Raw genomic sequence first — 22,280 nt, 5'->3', positions numbered from 1 at the left:
TTTTCAAGGATTTCCAGCACCCATATGAACCCTGCATTTTTATTCTTTCTGTCCTCTAACGTAATAAAATTAAATCCATGTAACCACAGTCTAACCATGTTGTCACTGCATTCTGTGATATTGGTATTTTAAAGGGATAATTCATCAAAAAATGAAAATTCAGTCATTATCTACTCACCCTCATGCTGAAGTGAATGGTGACCAGTTTTCAAATGGAAAAAACAATCAGAAAACAAAAACATAAAATGCCTCCATACTGTTTATCTGGTGTAAGCCAAGACTCATAAAGCCCCAACACGCAAGTTGACTTGAAAGACGTCATTTACACCATGTTTTTAGCCTAAATTTTCACTGTAGATCTTTAGCTTGGAGTCACGCTCATCTATCTGAACCGGGTGTGTGTGGTGCATGTACAAGTGAACAGCATGTCAGGGCTTTAGGAGACTTGGATTACACCAGGAGAGCAGTATGGAGGGATTTAATGTTTCTCTGGTTGATGTTTCTGTTTGAAAACTGGTCACCATTCACTTACATTATTGTTTTCCTGTGAAAGTCCCACAGTGTTTTATGGACTAAAAAACTAAACCTTCAGCTGGCACGAGAGAAGATGATGACTGAATTTCCTTTTTTTTTTGGGTGAACTATCCCTTTAAAAACTCTGGCGCAGAACACAATCCAGAGTTTGTAGAATCGTCCAACATCAATGTTATGTCTGGAGAGAGCATTCAAATAACACTGGATTTTACCAAGTTGTTTTAGCAAACATTTTACAGTGCAATGAGCCTACATGCACACATGCAGCTACAAACTGTGAAGGCCCACCACAAGTTTATTTTATTTTAATGAGCACCAACGATCCCAAGAGTTATGCGCCTTTTAAGAGGAAGGCAAATGCAGAAGTAAAAGATGACACCACTGGATAAACTTTCCCTTACTTAGTTCTTACTTCTGACTGAAGCAAGAAGTGCGTTTTAGGGTGAAAACTTTCTATCAACAAAGAATATACAGCATGCAAAAGCTTTCCCGTTTATTGACTGAAGGGGGGAAAGCGTGCAGTTGTGGGTTCACCCCGCTGTTATGAGAGGCAGCCGCAGGTCCTGTGAATGAAAGCATTCTTCATTCCGAGCTGGTGACCAATAACTTTTCTTCATTCTGTGGTCCATGTTTGACGCGTCAGCCGGGCGCGCCCACTGACATCTCCACTCCCCTGTACCAAACCAAACCAGTAACGGAGTTTAGCTTGGATGGACTCACGGAAAGACAACACATGTCGCTGCCGCTGCTGCAAAAGGGAGTTTTTTTTTTTTTTTGCAGCCGAGTGGGAAGTTACAGAGCAGGCCCAGCAAAGCAGAGGCTAAAGCGCTAAGTTAGCAGCCACTTTCATCCGGGAGCTGTCGGTGTTTTCATCCAAAGAACCAGAAAAGAGAGCGCTGCACTTTTTGTGGGTAAGCGATGCACTCTGTTCTTTACATCTAAACGAGAAAGCTTGTTAATACAATTAGTATGCATGTGACACTTAGTGCAAACTGTGATATTGATGTTACATAATCAATGTTTCTCCTTTGTTTGCTGAGATTTGTATGTAGATAAAGCAGCCAAGGAGAGGTTCTTTTTGTTTGTAGATTTCAATGATTCTAGTCTGTGTCTGTGTTTAGTTACTGTTGTGTCTAATCACAGTCTGTTTGTCCAATAAATTCTACCTTTCCATCTGTAAGAGTTTAACTTTTGTTCTTTTTGTTCTATTAGTTGGTCAGATGCTTTCATAAGCAAGTTTCTCTATTGTTTACTCAGATGTTAATATCTGCAGTAACTTCTTTAAATGACACATTTCTTTGTTGACTGCAGTTTTTTGTCTATGCAGTCCTCTGCAGATTCTGCCTAGTTTGATGGTACTGTTTTAAAAAAAAAAGTTTATGGGAAAATTATAGATCTTCAATATTGAGATTTAAATTATATTCTTAACATTGATTGATTAGTTGTCTAGCTGTGATATATTAATATCTGCAGTAACTTTATAACTTTCTTCAAGGACACTCATTTATTTTTTGATTGCATTCAGCACTTTTCGTTGTAGTGGTCTTTTTAATTACTATCGAGTCCAATAGTAGTCTTTCTGTCCAATACATTTGTCCTTTTTTCTCTTTGAGATTTAGGCTAAAACCATATTGTTATTGTTGTTCTATTAGTTGGCTAGATATCTTTTATATAAACAAGTTCATCTATCATTTACTGAGATATTGATATCTGCAGTTTTACTTTTTTAAAAGACACATTTATTTGTTGATTGCGCTGTATTTTGATCATGCAGTCTTCAGCAGTTTCCATTTAGCTTAATGGTACTATTTTCTACATATTTTAGAGCAAAATCATAGATCTGTCTTATTGAACCATATTTTTCTCTTCAATATTGAGATTTAAATTATACTCATTATAATATTGTTCTATTATTTGACTATTCTTTTTATAAATAATATGTACTTTACTTACTTAATATCTGTAGTAACTTTAAACTACAGGGCACTTATTTATATTTTATATGTTCACTGCACTGATTCTTCTTGTCTTCGTAGTAGTCTTTTTAGTTATTGCTGAGTTTCTTTACTCTTTTCAACACATTTCTATGGCAAACTTATTGATCTGTCTTATTATTTCACCAGGTATAATTTTTTCTCTTCAAGGTAGAGATTGAAATCATATTCTTAATGTTGTTTGGATAGTTTTTAGATTTAGTTTTTATTATTTTGTATGCTTAAACTTTTGTTTTTCAAAGTGTGTTAATCAGCTACATACATTTGTATTATGCAATAGAGACTAGAAATAGCCCAGTAAAAATATGAGTGCAACTCAACACAACAGTCACCTCAGACCACAAATTCATGGTAAATGTGGTTTCAATGTGGCTTGACTAAAACTTACAGCGGCCATTCACTCTGTTCTGGCCTTCATGATGATACAAATATTGATAATAATGTGTCCAGTTGCTTTTCTGGTAATAACCTTGGAAAACATAAACATTGTGTAACTGTAATGCAGTATTTAGCAGTTCTTGTGTGTGTACTTGCAGAACAAAAACAATATGAATCATACTATGACAGCTGTTTCTGCCTCATCTCTGGGGCATCCGTCACTATCCACATTGTTGATACAAATGGGTGCTGACACTATGTTCCAGGGTTAGTCAGGACACACCCAGTCTTAACTTCAACACAGGAACTGAATGATCGGAAAGAAGGACAACTGGATCCCTCTGGAGAATAGCCCAGCATAATCACAGACTGTGAGGTGAGGACATGAGTTATAGGTGGATTGTAATGAATGGAGATGTTTTAAAAGGACACTTCACCCCAAAATCAAAAATACGTATCTTTCCTCTAGCCTGTAGTGGTATTTATCCATCTAGATTCTTTTGGTGTGAGTTGCTGAATTCTTGAAATATTGGTCTGATGTCTGCCTTCTCTCAAATATAATGGAACTAAATTAGATGGCAGGGACTCAAAGTGTCAAAAAAACAAAACAAAACAAAAATAAATAAATAAATGTAAAATCTCAACAGCGATTTTTCCAGAAATCATGACCCAGACCTTGTTGTGAACAGTTTCATTTTCTTTATATGGATATATTGGTCAGCTGATATTATCAGCCCAATATTGTCCTATCACAGCTATGTTGGTCTATATCAGTGTTTATATATGTTGGCCAATATGCAATGATATGAAAACGTTTCTTTTTTAACAGAACATGATGCAGATTGTTTTATTTGTTAGCGCTATAGGCAGCATTTTATGTATATTTGATCCCTTTTCTTAATTTTGGTTTAATATATACAGTACATATATTTTGCTCTATTTATTTCCAATTATTAAAAATACTGGTTAAAGTTTACTGCTTCAGTGTGCTGATATCATTTTGAACAACCCCCTTTTAACCACTTTTGAAGGGTCATTACAAAAACTGTGTATTTATGTATATATTTTATATCCTGTATATTATATTCTGTATTTAAGAATATCTGAAAAGGAGACATACTTTATTAATCCCCAAGGGGAAGTTATATTTTACAATTTGTTCTAATTTTGTACATACTTATACCCTGAGCAGTTATGGGTTTAGTGGCAGGCCCCTTTACCTTGGCACTGCCCAAGAGGTGAACTGGAACTTCTCCAGCTACAAGTCCACGCTCTGTACTTTGGTCTGCACAGGACTTGAACCAGCGACCTGATGGTGAACTTCAGTTCCAAAGCCAAGTCCTTAGAGACTGAGCTATTGCCAGCCTGACATTGAGTTGTAATGTTAGCACCCCTGAGCTAGCTAGTGCAGTGATAGTATTATTTCTGTTATTGATTAATGTGCCAGTTCTTTTCGTGAATAACTGATTAAGTGTTCAGTCTATAAAATGTCAAAAAAAAATGTTAAAATGCTGATCACAATTTCCAAGAGCCCAAAGGTGTCCTCAAATTTCTTCTTTTTGTCCAACCAACAGTCCACAGAATTTTCATTTACCCTCATAAATTTCATAAATCACATCAAAGGCACAGGAGCCAGCAAATACTTGACATCATTGACTGAAAAATTAGTGAAACGATTAATCGATTTTTAAAAATAGTTGGAAACTTATTTTTCTTTTTTACTGACCAATCACTCAATTGGCTGATCTTTGCAGGTCGATCACATTGTTTTTATTTGTCAGCTTTGTAGACAGTAATTCATGTATATCTCATCCTTTGCTCTATTTGTGTTTTTTGTCATTTACAGATATTTAGAATTGTTAAAATTATAGGTGAAAGTTTAATGTTTCATTGCCCTGATCATTTGGAGAATAATGTTTATTGTTCAAGTGTAAAATATCCTGCCTAATCCTGTTTGATAACCACACAAGGATTATATAAAGAATATTGGCCTATATATCAGAATCTTTTTTACTCCCTAATATTGGTATCAGTGTCCGCCCCAAAAATCCACTATCAGTCAGGCCCTTGTAGGAGGAAAATAGTTTGCACATGAAACTGCTCACAACAAGGTCTCTTGATTATCTTGAGTAACAGGTCATGATTTCTGGAAAGCACCTAGTGTCATCTAATTTCATTATTATAACTCAAATCAAAACAGTGTTGACAGATGAATATCACTACAGGTAAGAAGAAAAATGTGTATTTTCGATTTTGAACTGCCCCTTCAAGGTCCTGTGTTTACAGAACATTTGAAAGGAATGCATCTTATCATGAGCTTCCCACAGATAACCTCACCACTGTAACATTCTTGCAGCAATGGGAGCCTCCAGCGAGGACTATGGAAACTACACCTACGACTACTACCTGGAGTACGGTGACATGGAGGAACTTAAAGTGGAACACAAGCAGAGGGAAACGATGCACATCATCTCAGTGGTCATCTACATTATATCCTTTGTGCTTGGTCTGATTGGAAATGGAACCGTTATTTGGGTTACAGCGTTTAAAAGCAAAAAGACTGTCAACAGTACCTGGCTGCTCAATCTGGCCATGGCAGACTTTGTATTTGTGCTTTTCCTGCCCTTCTACATTGACTACATCCTGCGGGACTTCCACTGGGACTTTGGCGTGGCCATGTGTAAGCTTAACTCATTCGTGTCTGTGATGAACATGTATGCCAGCGTGCTCTTTCTCACAGTGCTCAGCATCGACAGATACGTCTCTCTAGTCCACCTCAACTGGTCTCAGAGATATCGCACCGTGGAGAGAGCCTGGGTCGTGTGCGGGTGCATATGGGTGCTAGCTGCTGCCCTGAGCTGCCCCGCGCTGATTTTTCGTGACACTATGCGCTTACATGACAAGGTAGTGTGCTTCAACAACTTTCACGCGCAGGATGGAAACACAGCGGCCATTAGGCACATCATAATAGTGGCCATTCGCACCACTGTGGGATTCCTTCTGCCTTTCACTGCCATATGTGTGACAGGCATACTTCTGTCAATCAAGGTGAAACAATCTGGGGGCTCTGTTCGGCTGTCCAGCTTCTCCAAAACAGTCTCTGCAGTCATTCTGGCCTTCTTTTTATGCTGGGCACCTTTTCATACATTTAGCTTGATGGAGTTGTCCATACATTCCTCACTGTACCTACACAACATACTGAAAGCTGGCTTTCCTCTTGCCACCAGCTTAGGCTTCTTTAATAGCTGCATTAACCCTCTGCTGTATATGCTCCTGGGCAAAAAAGTGCGTCATATTCTGAAGCGTGCATGCTTTAACATTACCAAGAGTTCACTGAGAGAGCTCAGCCAGTCGATCTCTGCCACAGAGATGGAGTCTGTGCCCGGAGTTCACCAGGACAGTGTCCCAGAGGAGCCTGTGGAGTCATCAACTCTATGATTACAACCATCCTCAGACTGTAGTAGTTGTCCACGAAAAAGCTTGAGGGTAAGACTGCCTATTACTTAAGCTAAAATGTGGGGGATTACCATAGCTGTTCTTTCCAGCTGTAGTGTTAAGATTTTCCAGTGTTGTTTCGTTTGGACAGAGTTGTGTGTAATTACTCTCAATGGAAAAGCTGAGTAGAACTGTGTATAACGTGCTTTCCATTTATCGTTCATGCGCATAACCCCAGTGATTTGCAGAGAAACAGGCAATGAATTAAAGTTAAAACATCTCAACAAGAATTTTAAGCTATTCTTATAATCAAATAATCACTCGCATTATTTTGAAAATAAAATCCTCAACAGCTTCTCAAAACTGAGACTGACCCTTCCAAAGCCCCGCCCCTTTTAGGAACTTAAATCAGCTTTTCTCCTTTCCTGGCTCCTGTACTTAGATATGGTAGTGTGCTAGGCTTGCCTATGTTGAAAAGAAAACTAAATTGTGAAGATTATCGTCTAGTTGATTACACGTCACCACCCCCCGCTAGTCAGAACCAGAAACACTAGTTGACTAGTTTATTAATTGATATTTTATTAATGTACAACGTTGAGTAACTGATGCTTAGATATTATGTCGAGGTGTAGTATGTGGCAGATAGATAGTCCACTACTCTACTAGTGCCTGTATGGCCCCAGATGTTTTCATCAGTTAAGTAGGATATTGAAGTGGTTACTGAGTGTTAAGTGCCTTTCAGACTAGTCGACTAGTCTAAATTAAATTTGACAGGAACCTAGTTTAAAAATGTTGCTGGCAGACCCGTAAAAGTGACATGTAGTTGCACTTTAAGGTAGTTAATTTTAGCAAAACTCTAGCTAACTAGCGAGCTTATCTACATTAAAAGAACAAAATGCTAGTTGACTAGATTTTTGCTCTGTAACAATAACTTATCTGTGTTAATATTTAGCTAGCTGTTTATATAGATATATATAGCTGATAGCTAATGTTAGCAAAATGCTGTTAACTAGCTAGCTAATCTGCACACACACGGTGCTTTTACAGGTCTCCCAGCAACGTCTTTTATCTTATCTTATTCGTCAGGTAAGCTTGCTCAACTTTTATTAGAGTACAGAATAAAAGGGGGCGGGACTTAGGAAAGGTCAGTTAGCTGTATAACTTCTTTGTGTTCTGGACTGCTGTCAAATTGTGATGGACATTTTTCACTTTTTTCTGTAATTTAATAAACCAAGAAAAACATTGACGACTTAATCAATAATGAAAGTAATCATTACATATGTCAAATGCATTTTATGTACATGCTGTTTTTTTTATTGCTCTACTCTTGAAGCACACCATCTTTGTTTCTCAGAGATGAGATATGTTGCATATATCTACTTGTAGTCTAACATTATTGTATTATACAGTTTTATACTGGCTGCTAATCATCTATTAATGTATTGTAAGATTTTTAAACTAGTTGAGAGTTGTATAAATGTTTTATTCTAATATATTCCAATTAAATAGCATATATCTGAATAAATGTCTTCTTATGAACACCTTCTGTACTTTGTTTGAGTGTCTTTCTTTTATTGTTTGACTTGATGTTAGAAGAGTGTGTCGTAGAAAAAGAAGTCTTTGATGTTTTATGTACACACAGACTGGATTTCCAGGTTGATTTAGACGGGCTCAGTGAGTATACACTAGACTGATGTAAACCCAGATGTGAGTATAATTCCATTTCCTGAGAGGCTGTTTACAGATTGAGTCATTTCCTGTTTTTTTTTCCTCTGGTGAATCCTGACCTATAACACACACACGACAAACATCTTATCAGTGGTGGAATGTAACTAAGTATATTTACTCAAGTACAGTGCTTGTACTTTAAATACTGACTTTCATATCACATTGTACTCATACTCAACAATTCAGAGTGAAATATTGTACTTTTTACTCCACTACATTTATTTGTCAGCTTTAGTTGCTAGTTACTTTTCAAGTTTTTTTTTTCCAATTATAAACATTTCATGGTTACAAATGTGAGGATTTGTTGCTTTTCCTTTACAATTGTCCTAACAGTTTTACTTTATTTTAAATGATTTTTATTTTGGGGGCTATGAGTTGAATAAAACGGGCACTGTGGCTTTGCACTCAAAATAATTCTGAGTGCATTTTTCACTGTTTTCCGATTTTTTACAAACCAAACACTCAGTCAGTCAATGGACAAAACTATCAGGAGATTCATCAATAAAGAAATAATTACTTGCAATCATATACAAAACAGATAAAAATAATCTTCACCTCAACTGCAGCAGGGCATTCCTGCTTTTACAATACTGCATGAATAATAATAATCTAATCATATAATATATAATAATATATCTGTCACATGAACTATTTTTCTGCACTGTGGGTTTTATCTTTAGTCATTTAAATAAATTATCCCAGTTATACTTATTTACTTTGACTGATGTAACATTTTGAATGGATGACTTTTGTAGTGGGAAAATGATATGCTGAACTGGTCACTGTTGTTCCTCATAGTTACTTCTCATGTTTTGTCAGGCACTAACTGGTTACCTGTCCTTGAACACATAGCTGCTCTTCCTTTGGAAGAACAACTTCTGATAACACAATCACATCCTGACCCTCCCAATAAGCACTTCAGGTCCATCCTGTCCCAACATCCTTTGTCTCCTAACCCTATAAGACAGATTTACATTCTTGACTCATTATCAGTTCCTTTTACACTTTCTGTGTGACTGTGTACTGGTCCTTTGCAAAGCTCTATTACAACACCACAAAGACAATCTCAGTCTCCGTGCCTGTCTTCATTTTCAGATTTTATACCACACTTTTAATGGAGTATTTTTGCAATTTGGTATTAGTAGTATGTAAACAATTCAGCTGTAGTGTTTTATCGGAAGGATCTCAGCTGGGTTGAAAAAATATTGTCCATGTAACTGCAGCAGCTGTTGGGTTAAGAAAGAGGTTCCTTTTTTTTTTTTTAAAGCCCCCAACAATAAATACACATTAGATCACAGATCCCCACTTTGAGAGGATGTGTCTTAAGAAATCCACCCTAAGAATATTTTTTAATTCCCCCTTTTTTTTTTATAATACAGATAAAGTCGTCAATCATGATTACACTGCAATCACTGTAAATGACAACCAATCAAAAAGCAGCCTTGTTCCAACTTCCTAAAAAATGTTAGAAAAGTTTAAATACTTAAAATTTTTAAGTTTAAATAAAGTTTGCTGGTGACCACAACACACTCTGTCCCTGGACGTAGCCTAAATTTGGAAACCACTGGATTAAAAAATGGGAGTATCAGTCTATACTTTGAATGTTGCTAGTTAAATACGTGGGATAACTAGCTACAAAAAATATGGACAGGAAACAAACATAATACTCCATTTCAACAGCTACAATAGGTGTGTCCTTAAGACACTTTATAGACAACTCAAATGGACCTTCATCTTTTGAATTATGTTGCTCTCTAAGGTGTAAAGTAAAGTAATGTGAGGGATGGAGGAAGGGAAAACCCCCAGTGATACTGCCACTGCCTCTACCCCATCCCACCAGCCTGTCACAAACTGGTATAACTCTAAATGAGATGAGCATCTGTCAACGACAGGCTTTACGTTTCTGTTATGGCTAGTGTTAAATACCTACAAGATTAGATTAGCCAGTACTTACAGAAATTGTCCTTTCTCTTTGGATTACAGTAGGCAACACAGGATTACTTAATCCGTGACGCAGCACAATACCAAGACCGTGCGCAATCTGCAGCGCAGCAGTCTCATGAGAACAAACGCTGTCAAGGTAAGTAACGGTAAATTAGTTACCGTATCAACTATGTAAGCATTTTATAATGTCATATCCTGAACGTCCGTTATTAACGGTTACTTAAATCTGAAATCAACGTTCAATTTTGCCGGGTGGAATTCGATTGACGTTATATGATGCGATGACGTTAGCTTGTTTGTAGCAGGATGCTAAATGTGTGGGCTTGAATTTAACGTAACAAACGTTAGAAAAACACCGATCAAATGGCAGTTTACATTAATCGTGGGGTAACGTAGCATTATAACGATGCCGTGAGTTGACGTTAAGACAGTTAGCTGTTGGTGAGTTACATACATCTCTGCTAAGATTAGCTTGGGGCATCATTTAGCCAACGTTGGCAACAATTAGTTTGATATATCGTCAATTTTCCAACGTCATGCAGGGTCTCTAAACGCAACATGTATCTTTACACTGTACATGCAGATACATGACAAGTGCACCCTGTTACATATGTTTTTTAATACGTCGCGTCATAAATTGGCCGCATTAACTAACTACTATTACTTCTGTGTTTGTTTTGGTTGTCGCATGAATGGTTTACGGTTCTTCAGTTCAAACTCTGAAGGTCTTAAAGGTTTAGCTTCGATACAGTTGACTATATAACTAACTATATGTCAATGGTCGACACTTTGTGAAAGTGTGTCAACCAGGAGAGCTGGACTTCACACGTGATGCTGCCTCTCTGCCTCTCTTGCAGCATGTTGCGTCTGCCTGTTGTGAGCCGGAGTCTCTTTCCAGCAGCTGTTACCAAAGGAGGCGCAGCGGCTGCGACTAACAATGGTAACAATATGCCACTTCATCAGTTGGTCAATTGATCATGCCTTTGTAAACTACAATGTGTGTCTTTTATTTGTGCAGAACACCCAGTTTGTTCTGTTGCTCGTGTGCAGCACCAGCAGAAATCTTGCCACTAGTTCCGCTGATGGATTATAGGCAGGATTACAGATTTGCCAGCCACCACATTTGGTGCCAGGCTGTTACTGGCTCAATTTAGCCAGAGGTAGTCAGTGGCTATAGTTGATAGTGACTTTGGAATATCAGGAATACACTGTAATATAATGTGATATAAATGATAATATCTTATGTAACTGCTTTCTCTCTTAATGGTAAAGATTAGTAAAGCTTTGCATCAAAGGGATAGTAAAAAATTTAAAGTGGGGATGTATGAGATACTTACCTCCAGTTTAGGGGAAGCAGCACGAGTCCCCATGGAGCTTGGTTGGTTTGGAGAGTAATATTTGGCCCGTGTACCTGCAGTTTCCCATCCAGAAAGGCTGTGTGGCAGCAAAGTAACACAGAGACAATATTCTTAATTAATTATAATTGTAGCACACACTTACATTATTTATGATTTTTTAGATGAGCCACTTTTTAAGTGACTAAAATATGTTTACATTCATTAGCTTCCATGCTGGTACTCCTCTCTGCTTTGCCAAACTGGGGCCATGTCAACTGACATCTGCTGTGGATAATACACTGACTATCAATAAGTACCTCATATATTCCCTCTTCAAATTATCCAAACTATTCCTTTAAAATGTGTCCTGTCTGTACCTGAAGCTCGCACCGCAGCCACAGCAACAGCAGCCGCTGCCAGTAACCTCCTTGAGGTGTTTGTGGACGGGAAGCCTGTCATGGTGGAGCCAGGAACCACTGTGTTGCAGGTAACATGGTAAATTCATACATACAGTTAAGTGGTGAATCCTAATATCAGATTAACATTATGACTCAATTGTGTCACAGGCTTGTGAGAAGGTAGGAATGCAGATTCCTCGCTTCTGCTACCATGAGCGGCTGTCAGTTGCGGGAAACTGTCGCATGTGTCTTGTGGAGATAGAGAAAGTTCCTAAGGTATGTTTCAGACTATATACACGTGTGTATTTTAGTATTTCAGTGCCTAGTACAACAGAGACATTGCTAAAACAATCAGTAATTATTTGTCATTCATCTTGTAGCCAGTGGCAGCATGCGCTATGCCAGTGATGAAGGGCTGGAACATTTTAACCAACTCTGACAAAACAAGAAAGGCCAGGTAGGATCAAACTCTCAGGTTAGACACAGTAGGCCTTATAGTTTTATGATGACATTACATATTTGTTACATTACACGTTTGTTAATACTGTTATGCTGTTTTTAGGGATGTAACAATACCAAAAACAAAGAAAAAATGAATATTAAATAATAAATATGATGTGTGCAAAAATTGGCTTCAACTGTCAAACAACGCATCAGCCAGTAGCAGGTGTTTTATAAGATAAAAATAAAGATAATGAAATGAAAATAATTAACCATGGTATATCGCAGTAGATATTGTCACAGTCCAGTCCGGTATTGAGACTTTTTACTTAAATTGCGATACCACAATACTCTATAAATTATTACACCCATAATGATTATATCTAATTGTCTGTTGTTTTAACTGAGGTGATATGATAACCCACATCTCTCCCAAGCACAGCACAGTTTATGAGTTGTAAGGAATCATTAATAAACTTTTAGAATGAGAAGATGTTTATAAGGGATGAATTGAGCTATATGTTATTGGAGACAGGCAGTCACTGAACTCCAACTCCAGAGTGTGTATTGTCAGAGCAGTGGGCTTTCGTCTTTAGGTTGATGGACTTAGCTTTACATTGACAGACAATTGACAGATATAAACAGCTGATTTCATACTTCTCCTTTGACATGCCCTTGTATTAAAGTAACTTGAAATTATTTTATCCAAAACTGTTGTTTGCAGAGAGGGTGTGATGGAATTCCTACTGGCCAACCACCCACTAGATTGTCCTATTTGTGATCAGGGGGGTGAATGTGATCTACAGGTAAAAACCATGTAGATGTATTCTTCATAGACCTGAGTGTATGTATAACAAACATCAACTTCTTTAGAATATATTGTTTAATATAAGATGGAATACCGTTTTGTTTAAAGGACCAGTCCATGCAGTTTGGCAGTGACAGGAGCCGTTTCACAGAGGGCAAAAGAGCTGTGGAAGACAAGAACATTGGCCCTCTCATCAAAACCATTATGACTCGCTGTATCCAGTGCACTCGCTGTGTGCGGTGAGTCACACATCGATACCTACAGTAAGATGTGTAAATTTAGAATATGAAAATAAGCACTTTTTTTTTTTGCTCCCACAGCTTTGCCAGTGAGATTGCAGGTGTGGAGGACCTGGGTACCACTGGCAGAGGCAATGATCTGCAGATTGGGACCTATGTGGAGAAGATGTTCATGTCGGAGCTCTCTGGGAACGTTATTGATATATGCCCAGTGGGAGCCCTGACCTCAAAACCATATGCATTCACTGCTCGCCCTTGGGAGACCAGGTCTTTGGAATGTGCTCTGCATTTAAATGAAATTTTAGGGGTGAAAGGTTCATTCTTACACTCATATATTCTCTTGGTGTCCTGCAGGAAGACTGAATCCATTGATGTTTTAGATGCAGTGGGTAGCAACATTGTGGTGACCACTCGTGGGGGTGAGGTGATGAGAATCCTGCCTCGAATTCATGAGGATATTAATGAGGAGTGGATCTCAGACAAAACCAGGTTTCTTTCTTTATCACACAAAGTTTGCTTCACGGACATAAAGACGTATATTATGAAGGCCCATTTCTGACAATGTGATGAAAAAAGATCCTGCAAAGTCAGTATAATGAAAAAAAACTTATTGAAATAATAAGTTAATGTCTCAAATTAATGATAGAGCTGTCTTGAAATAATGTGTTAGTATCTCAGAGTAATGTGAAACACTTTCAAAATAATGAGAAAGTCCCAAAATAATAAATTCTTATCTTTAAATAATGGTGAACTTTCTCAAAAATAATGACAAAGTATCTCAAAATGACAAGTTAGTATCTCAAAGTAATGAGATAGTATCTCTTTGACTTTGTCAAAGTAATGACAAACATTCTAAAAATAATGACTTAGATATTAAGTTATTTTGAGATACAAACTCTTTATTTTGAGGAACTTTGTCATTATAGTGACTTAAAGATATTTTTTTTTCACCACAGTGGTGGAAATGGGCTTCTACAGTGTATGACATTTCCACGATTGCTGAACTCTTCCTTGCTTCCATCCTGACAGGTTTGCTTATGATGGACTCAAGAGGCAGAGGCTTACTCAGCCAATGGTGAAAAATGAGTCTGGACAGTTGGTTCCCACCACCTGGGAAGATGCGCTGACTCGAGCTGCTGGAGCAGTATGTAATTTATGATGATAAGTCATTCTGTACAACAGTGTATCATCATTTGTAGCTTGTGGTTTTAATCTATAGTAGACTATCTTAAGCCTTTTCAGTAACATCTGTTTTCTTTGACAGTTGCAAGGAGTTGAAGGAAATGACGTTGCTGCTGTTGTCGGAGGGCTGGTGGACGCAGAGGCTCTCATTTCCCTGAAAGACTTGCTGAATCGTTTTAACAGTGACAACCTGTGCACTGAGGAGGCATTCCCAATGGCTGGAGCTGGGTAAAACCTCAGAAAGAGTAAAGCCATGTTCACACTACAGAATTTCATCCATGATTTTTTCGCTCACTCCAGTCTATAGAGATCGCTAACAAAAGTCTCCACATTAGAGGCGAATTGGTACAAGCTCCCATGAGCAGTGATCGCTATGTGTAAATCAGAGTTATTATAGTTTTGTAATTTTCCATTAGGTTTTATTTTTATTTTTGTTTTTAATTAAGTTTAATTTCAAGTTTGGGTTTAGTTTTTATTATTTACAAATGTATAACTTGTATTAGTTTCAGTAACCATATGCACAACTGCCTCCAGAAGTCTAGTTTTTATGTTTATTGCAGTTAAGTGAAATGTTTTTCCTCACCTAGTTAATGTTTTTTTTTAGTTTAGTTTTGGTTAATTATTATAACCTTGGTGTGAACAATTCAGAGAAATATACCTTGTAGATGCCCAAAAGATATCAAGCCGGTTTAAAAACTGATCTTGTCTGGGAGGGCTTTGGGAGCTGTGCTACAGCTACAGCCAATGAGAGCAGACATGGTCTGGGGAGAGGAGAGGAGTCAAGAAGGAGAGAGAGGAGAGCACCAGAGCAGCGTCCAGAAAGGCCCAAACATATATATATATTAAAAAAATTAGCAAAACAGTTATAAAGTAGGTCAAACCAGCTGTACCTACGACTGGATGCAGTGCTGTGGAGATCTGGCTCTGCGAGACTAATACAATAGAAACATACTCTAATTTCACCTCTATGAGATTCCTGAGGCAGAAAGTTGCATAGTGTGAGTGGTACAGTGATCTGACAACTTTTGAAATCCTGTAGTGTGACCAAAAGCACAAAACTGAAGCTGGGACAAAGCTGAACTACCCGATGTCAAGGTTTCTGTTTGTACCTGACCTTACCTTGTTTCTACATTTGCTTTAGATCCGACCTGCGTTCAAACTATCTCCTAAACACTGGGATTGCTGGGATTGAAGAAGCTGACCTGCTGCTTCTGGTTGGCACAAACCCTCGCTATGAGGCTCCTCTGTTCAATGCACGAATCAGAAAAGGGTAAGTTAAATGCTGCAAATACACTGTCTCTGGTGTAGAAAATCTCAGTTATATTAAACAAAAATGCATGTTTTTTAATACGATCTTGGTGCCTCTCATTCAGCTGGCTTCACAATGAGTTGCAAGTGGCTCTTGTCGGAAAGGAAGTGGACCTGAGTTATACATATGACCATCTTGGGGAGTCTGCCAAGGTTCTTCAAGAAATTGCGTCAGGAACTCACCCGTTTTCCCAGGTAGCACTCTCAGCAATACAATTAAGGTTATCAATTGACTTGAATGTCTCTTCCTAGTTTTTTGTATTTTGTGTCCTCTTGTAGGACTTGGCTAAAGCGAAGCATCCTGTTGTTGTGGTTGGAAGCAGCTGCCTGCAGAGAGAGGATGGAGCTGCGATAATGGCTGCTGTGTCAACCATCGCCCAGAATGCTCGCGTCAGCAGTGGAGTGGAGGATAGCTGGAAGGTTCTCAATGTGCTTCACAGGTCATAGTCTTGGAAAATTTATTTGTAAAGGAAGCTCTTGGGAACAGGACAATGTTCAAGAAGGACATTTACTGTAATATGTGTGCTGTTTGTGCTGTGTGTTCAGGGTTGCCAGTCAAGTGGCTGCACTTGATCTTGGGTACAAGCCAGGAGTGGAGGCTATCAGATCGAACCCACCCAAACTTCTGTTCCTGCTTGGAGCTGATGCTGACTGCATTACTCGCCAAGACCTCCCAAAGGATAGCTTCATAATTTATCAAGATCAGCTGTTTCACTGCACAGCAGAGCCTTTCATTTACATTAATTTATGCATGGCATCTGAGAGAGGCAGTGCAATTCCTGACGTAATTTTTTGCACATACAGATGGGTGACAGAACAAAAACTTGAAAGTAAATGAGTTAGTTAACTGAAATAAAAGCTAGACTTTCTTACAAAACTACCTAAATTTAAATAAAAAATTATACACCAGATGTCTTCAGTTTTAGTCAATTTGGTCAAACAACAAGCATGAGGAAGCGTTGGTGCATATGTTTACTGAGACTGTGACTATGACTCAGTTATCTTCACAAAAGCCTCTTTTACACTGGACAAAAAACCCACAGCCACCAACATCTGGCCTTTGTCTTTGTCAATGGTAAAGTGTACAATTGGCTTTCACTCCTTGGTCTACTTGTGACTCCGCAGTAGTCTCAGGTATTTATCGGCTCCGATAACAGGATTCCACTACAGCTAAAAGCGAACCTGAGAAAATACAAACAGCGATGTAGTAGTGAAACTAAACTTTAAACCACAGAGATTCAGTTAGAAGTTACAAAAGTACTGAGAGCTGAACACACCAACACTTTTGAAAACAGCTTTCTCTCTGCTCTCCTGCATAGACATTTGAGTCTCTGTTTTTAGCGGGATACATATATGTGCTAATTTTGGCATACAAATGGTGAAAGTGTTGTGTTTGAATTTTAATATCTGTTCCAAACTTCTTAAATCTTACCCCTGCCAAATAACCCCAATATTATAATTAAAAAACTAATACTGAAACTAATAGAAACTAGACTACAACTAAACATTTTTAAATAATAAAAGCTAATTTGAAACTAGCAAACCCACTCTGGACACTAACTCAACTAAACCAAATTGAAAAAAAAAACATTTAGAAATGAAATAAAAACTAATGAAATATACGTAACTATTACAACTCTGTCACAGACCCAAACTAAGCCCAGTGGAAGGCTTATTTTTTCAATTAACTGATTTGTTGTTTGGTCTATAAAATGTCAGATGAAGGTGAAAAATGTTGATCAATGTTGCACAGAGCCCAGGATAACGCCCTAAAATGTAATGTTTTGTTCACATCTCAGAGATATTCAGTTTAAAGTCAATATGGAGTAAAGAAATCATACAATATACTCTTTAAGGATTTGGATATATATTCAATATATGGCGCATTTACAAACAGCTTGACAAATCATACTGACTCATCAATTAATCGTTGCAGCTCTATTTTGGACCAAAGTGTTTGACCATGTTCTCCATCATCAAAATATCAAATGAGGGAGTATATTTTGTATAAATTATCTTCATCTCTACCGTAGAGACTTGTAGAATATGCGTCAGGGAACATTAAACTTTTTCTTGCTAAATTTCAATGCTCTATGCCATAACTGCCCAGGTCACCATGGTGATGTCGGTGCACCGATGGCTGATGTCATACTTCCTGGAGCTGCATATACTGAGAAATGTAGCACCTATGTGAACATTGAGGGCCGTGCCCAGCAGACCAAAGTGGCTGTGACCGCTCCGGGTATGGCCAGGGAGGACTGGAGGATCATCAGAGCCATATCTGAGGTGAACAACAACAAAAGATAGTATTGGTATATTAAATAATAAGAAACGAGGCTAAATGCTCTGTATTGTTTATGTCCCTTTATAAGCTTGCTGGAGTGACTCTACCATATGACACCCTTGATGAAGTGCGTGACAGACTGGCAGAGGTTTCCCCAAATCTGGTGCGATATGACGACGTTGAGGAGGCCAACTACTTTAAGCAGGCTAATGAACTGGCTAAGGTCAGCTGTTATCTTCCTCCGCCATGTGTTTAGTTGATTACTGCGAGGGCACTAATAACGCTTTATTTGTGTGTGTTTCACATTATTCTCCATGATGGTGGCGATAACTGTCTTATCTCTTTCAGGCAGTGAACCAGGCTGTCCTCACTGGACCTTTAGTCCCTCCACAGCTTACAGTGAAGGACTTCTATATGACAGGTGGGTCACTGGTACTCCTCTTGCAACCCCGATTCCAAAAAAGTTAGGATGCTAGGATGTGTGAAATGCTGCTAAAACTTAATTAAATATAATGCAATCAAATTTAGAGTGTGCATATATTTACAAAAAATGCTAACATTTATCAGTTTGGACATTAAAAACTTGTCTCTGCACTGTATTCAATTGAATACAGCTTGAAAGTTATTTGCAAGTCAGATTCTGTTTTTATTTACTTTTTAGTGTCACAGCTTGTACTTGTTGTACTAAACTGAGTCTAAATATTAATTTCACTCCAAACAGTTTTTATAGGGAGAAGTACTACTACTAGTGCCTCAGATTATAGCTTTTATAGCAGAAGCTTATTTGTGGTGTGTTCAGTTCTTGCTCTCATTGACTTCTGTTACATGAGTTATTTTTTCTTTCCAATTGAACTACATCCAAGTGACAACTCCCACAGAAGTGTTGCATTATCACTGAATAAAGTAATAATTTATGGTGCACTGTTTACATGTTAGTCGCCGGGGGAACATTTCTCTCAAGTCAAAACAGTCCAGCTCTCTAAACTTTTGACAAAGATTTACTGGTGTTTACTGCTGTACATCCTATTGGAGAGTGTTTTGCTTCTTCTGCTGCTAAGAAGGCAGGCAACTTGTCACACCCATGATCATATTTAATCTCTTCGAAACTTATTAACAAGTTGTTGGCGAGCATGTGTAGATAGACTGTACATAGTCATTTTATAACAAATGTTTATTTGTAATGGGCATTGTTAATGTGCAAGGTTTAGAGCCACTGTTTTTAAAAATGATTTCACAATTACTCATCTGTAGTAGCACGACTATTTTGACAGCTAATGAATATTGTATGGCTGGGGAGAACAGATACACTGCCAATTTTGTTATTTCCAGAGCATTACAGCTAAGGAGATAAAAATGTAAATTTGCATTGTGCTCATTAAAATAAAAAAATATCATTTAATTGCAAAAATTGTAATAGCAAATTACAGAAAACAAAATAAAAACAAACCCACACAGGTTGAGTTTTGAAATAAATTCATGAGATCATAGAAGGCTTTTCTGTTGAAAAAAAAAAAAGGTTTGTTTTATAAAGCAGATTTCAGTGGCATCTCCAAGTTCATATGCAAGTCAAAATAATGCAGTATGCTGACTACAAATCTCCACCAGAAGCCTATATCAGTCTTCAAATGACATTAAGTAGTGATGAAGCATCATTATTGTCATGTCAGGGTGAAGAAAAAAATCCTATAGCTGGCCTTAAAGCTACTACAAGGAGTTTTTAACTGGTTATGAAACAGCCTCAGTTTAATACTGATGCTTCTATATGACCTATATAAGTTAATGAGACCATCCATGAGAAGATCGGTTACTTCTGTCGAGTTCTTCTTAATGACTGACATAGGTCAGATTCTTCATGAAATCAGATGAAACAAGCCTGTGTTTACAGTTAAGTTCATTAGCCACTTAAAAAGAAGGAGGAGATTTTTATTTTTGACATTATAATTTGTGGTTATTACGGTGGAAATGCTACCGCTTTTGTGCACATGGGCCTCCAAAATCAACATTATAAGAAAGTTCCTTGTAGTAGCTTTAACAAATGGCATAACATTTTGTAGCCACTGGTAGCTAATTTCCCTAAGAATATTAGATTTTCTTTCATCTTTTCTTTTCTTTTCTTTTCTTTTCTTTTCTTTTCTTTTCTTTTCTTTCTGCTTTACACAGCGCTTTAAATACATCAAGGTGTAATGCAGACAAGAAGTTATTTTTCTGGCATTAAAGGTTTAATCACAATATATTTTACAGCAAAATATAACTGAAATATGAATTTGGGGTAATGTGATTAAGATGCTCGTTAGTTTGCAGCTGGTAGTCTGGATTTTGTCACATTCTTGATTTAATGACAGATTTAAATTGAGTCTACAAAACAAAAAAAATGGGTAATGATATTGCAGATATTATGGTGTTATGTGTATGATGGTGTTTCATACTTGTATGAATACTGACATAATCATCCTTAAAATGATTGAATGGAATGGAATAATGCTGCTATGACACCATATTCTACTGTTGTACCATCATTTCACTTAAAACAGTTTTACATACATATCTTCCTGCAACTTTAGCATTATATTTGTAAGTAATACTCTTGTCTTTCAAAGCATCACTCAGCACCCATTGATTTTCTAGTTAGACCTGTTGTTATGTCGTTAATGTTTCTGTCTCCACAATAATTTAGGTGTGCAGAGTTTAAATCTGCTCTCAATCTTTACCCACAGATCCGATAAGCAGAGCCTCCCAGACGATGGCCAAGTGTGTGAAAGCCGTCACAGAGGGAGCACAAGCTGTGGATGAGCCGGCCATATGCTAAAGCCCAGTGGATAGCCATTGAAACCTTGAAAAAAAAAAAAATTATACGCACAATTCTGCTATTTGCACATTCCTAGAGATGTATTTATTTGCACATTCCTAGAAACGTATCTATTTGCACTTGTGTTTTACTATAGGAGATGTGTTACTATAGTAGCTGCCTAATCATCTTTACGCATTATGCAACTTAACTAACCTGCAGAAACGTGTGTGCGCTACTTGCAGAGTGAAAATGTAATCTTAGGTTTACCAAAAATCCAGAGATACACCACCCATGACGGTTTATGTTTTCACCTGTTAGGACATTCACATTTTAGTAGGTGTGACCAAAGCTTTAAAATTTCTGTCCTTCCAAAGTAAATCTAGTTTCTTGTCTTCCTGTAAAATTACTGACATTACAAGTGTTGAGATTATATTTTCCTAAAGGTATATCCTGAAGTATTACAAGTGTAGCCATTTGTGTGATATTTAATAAACCAGTTTTCTGTAGCAAGCCTAATGAATCTTTGCAAGCCCCGTTGTGCTCTTACTAAAAAAGGTACCACTTTACAATCAGACTAACCTTATAAATTATTAATAAATGATTTATAATTAGGTAATTAATAGGCTGGGAACACTTAATAACTCATGCACACACTGTTACAACACAATAGATAAAAAGTCTCTAGGACTGCCTGCTTACAGATGACAAGTAAAATGCCTTGTTGTGCTTATAATCAAGCAATTCACTTGCCTGACCACAATAATTGACAATTAAAGTAAAAATTCAAGTAAATTTTCTTGAAAAAAAAAAAAGGCAGACTGTTTTCAGTCCCTCGAATATGTAGATTTCCTGCTTTTCTCCACTCATTATCTTTGGTTTTTGGACGGACATAATAAGACATCACTTCGGGAACCAGGAAGGACATTTTTCTGACATTTTTAAAGACATTGCAGTCATTGATTAAACTTGACAGTTAACCTTCATCTTTGGAATTATTTGATAACTGCTAATAAAAAATAACTTGTACAGAGGCAAGTAAAACTAATGACTACTAAACTACTACTACTAAAACTAAAAATTAAAAAAAAAAAAAAACATTGAACCCTGTATACCTGTCAGCTTTATCAGCTATTTGTTAACAAGTTACTAAAATTTAACCACTGTCAACATATCTTAAGAGTCAAAAAGTTCCATACCTCCAGAATAATAGACTAAAGCTTTGGCAAAATTGTTTACCTTGACATTTTCAGCATGTTCCAATTTACACTTTACAATAAGGCTCCCTTCTGTCAGTTATGATTATTAGTAAAAAGCCTTAGTGCTCAGTTCTGGTTTAATGCTCACATCCTGATTTTTTTATTTGTATTTTGTTGTCGTCATCGTTGTTGTTGTTTTTGGCTGTTCACAGTATTTTTAAAATGAGGCCTGAATCAGACTCCAGTGTAAACTGGTCATGGTCCTGAAATCACACGCAGCACCCTG

At 37.4% G+C, this 22,280-nt stretch overlaps 2 protein-coding genes across 3 annotated transcripts; both read left to right on the top strand.

Moving 5' to 3' along the window:
- The first annotated feature begins 745 nt into the window (after nucleotides 1–745).
- cmklr2 (chemerin chemokine-like receptor 2) lies at nucleotides 746–7,887 on the top strand. 2 transcript variants are annotated; one of them, XM_084725089.1, is made up of 3 exons: nucleotides 752–1,445; nucleotides 3,173–3,282; nucleotides 5,263–7,887. In XM_084725089.1, exon 3 carries the CDS (start codon nucleotides 5,265–5,267, stop codon nucleotides 6,342–6,344), a length of 1,080 nt encoding a protein of 359 aa, XP_084581215.1. In that variant the 5' UTR covers nucleotides 752–1,445; nucleotides 3,173–3,282; nucleotides 5,263–5,264; the 3' UTR covers nucleotides 6,345–7,887. The 2 variants fall into 2 exon arrangements, with proteins under 2 accessions (XP_084581216.1, XP_084581215.1); XM_084725090.1 differs by lacking the exon at nucleotides 3,173–3,282 and having other exon boundaries at nucleotides 746–1,445.
- Nucleotides 7,888–10,138: 2,251 nt separating this feature from the next.
- On the top strand, nucleotides 10,139–21,308 carry LOC146322933 (NADH-ubiquinone oxidoreductase 75 kDa subunit, mitochondrial-like). Its single transcript, XM_084725088.1, has 19 exons — nucleotides 10,139–10,149; nucleotides 10,871–10,953; nucleotides 11,734–11,837; nucleotides 11,917–12,024; nucleotides 12,129–12,205; nucleotides 12,914–12,995; nucleotides 13,106–13,236; nucleotides 13,318–13,503; nucleotides 13,591–13,725; nucleotides 14,266–14,380; nucleotides 14,501–14,646; nucleotides 15,560–15,688; nucleotides 15,792–15,921; nucleotides 16,006–16,166; nucleotides 16,273–16,427; nucleotides 17,837–18,012; nucleotides 18,099–18,233; nucleotides 18,359–18,431; nucleotides 20,725–21,308. The coding sequence occupies exons 2-19, from the start codon at nucleotides 10,872–10,874 to the stop codon at nucleotides 20,814–20,816; spliced, it is 2,217 nt and encodes a 738-aa protein (XP_084581214.1). The 5' UTR covers nucleotides 10,139–10,149; nucleotide 10,871; the 3' UTR covers nucleotides 20,817–21,308.
- Nucleotides 21,309–22,280: the final 972 nt, after the last annotated feature.

This window comes from Lutjanus erythropterus, chromosome 8, assembly GCF_056507025.1.
Source record: "Lutjanus erythropterus isolate fLutEry1 chromosome 8, fLutEry1.hap2, whole genome shotgun sequence".
Taxonomy (NCBI): domain Eukaryota; kingdom Metazoa; phylum Chordata; class Actinopteri; order Lutjaniformes; family Lutjanidae; genus Lutjanus; species Lutjanus erythropterus.
This window is presented reverse-complemented; position numbering and strand designations above follow the sequence as displayed.

Coding starts and splice junctions, on each gene's coding strand:
- LOC146322933 (XM_084725088.1), top strand. CDS start 10,872: ATGTTGCGTCTGCCTGTTGTGAGCCGGAGTCTCTTTCCAGCAGCTGTT. Junction 13,237..13,317: donor CAGTGCACTCGCTGTGTGCG/GTGAGTCACACA, acceptor TTGCTCCCACAG/CTTTGCCAGTGAGATTGCAG. Junction 14,647..15,559: donor TTCCCAATGGCTGGAGCTGG/GTAAAACCTCAG, acceptor CATTTGCTTTAG/ATCCGACCTGCGTTCAAACT.
- cmklr2 (XM_084725090.1), top strand. CDS start 5,265: ATGGGAGCCTCCAGCGAGGACTATGGAAACTACACCTACGACTACTAC.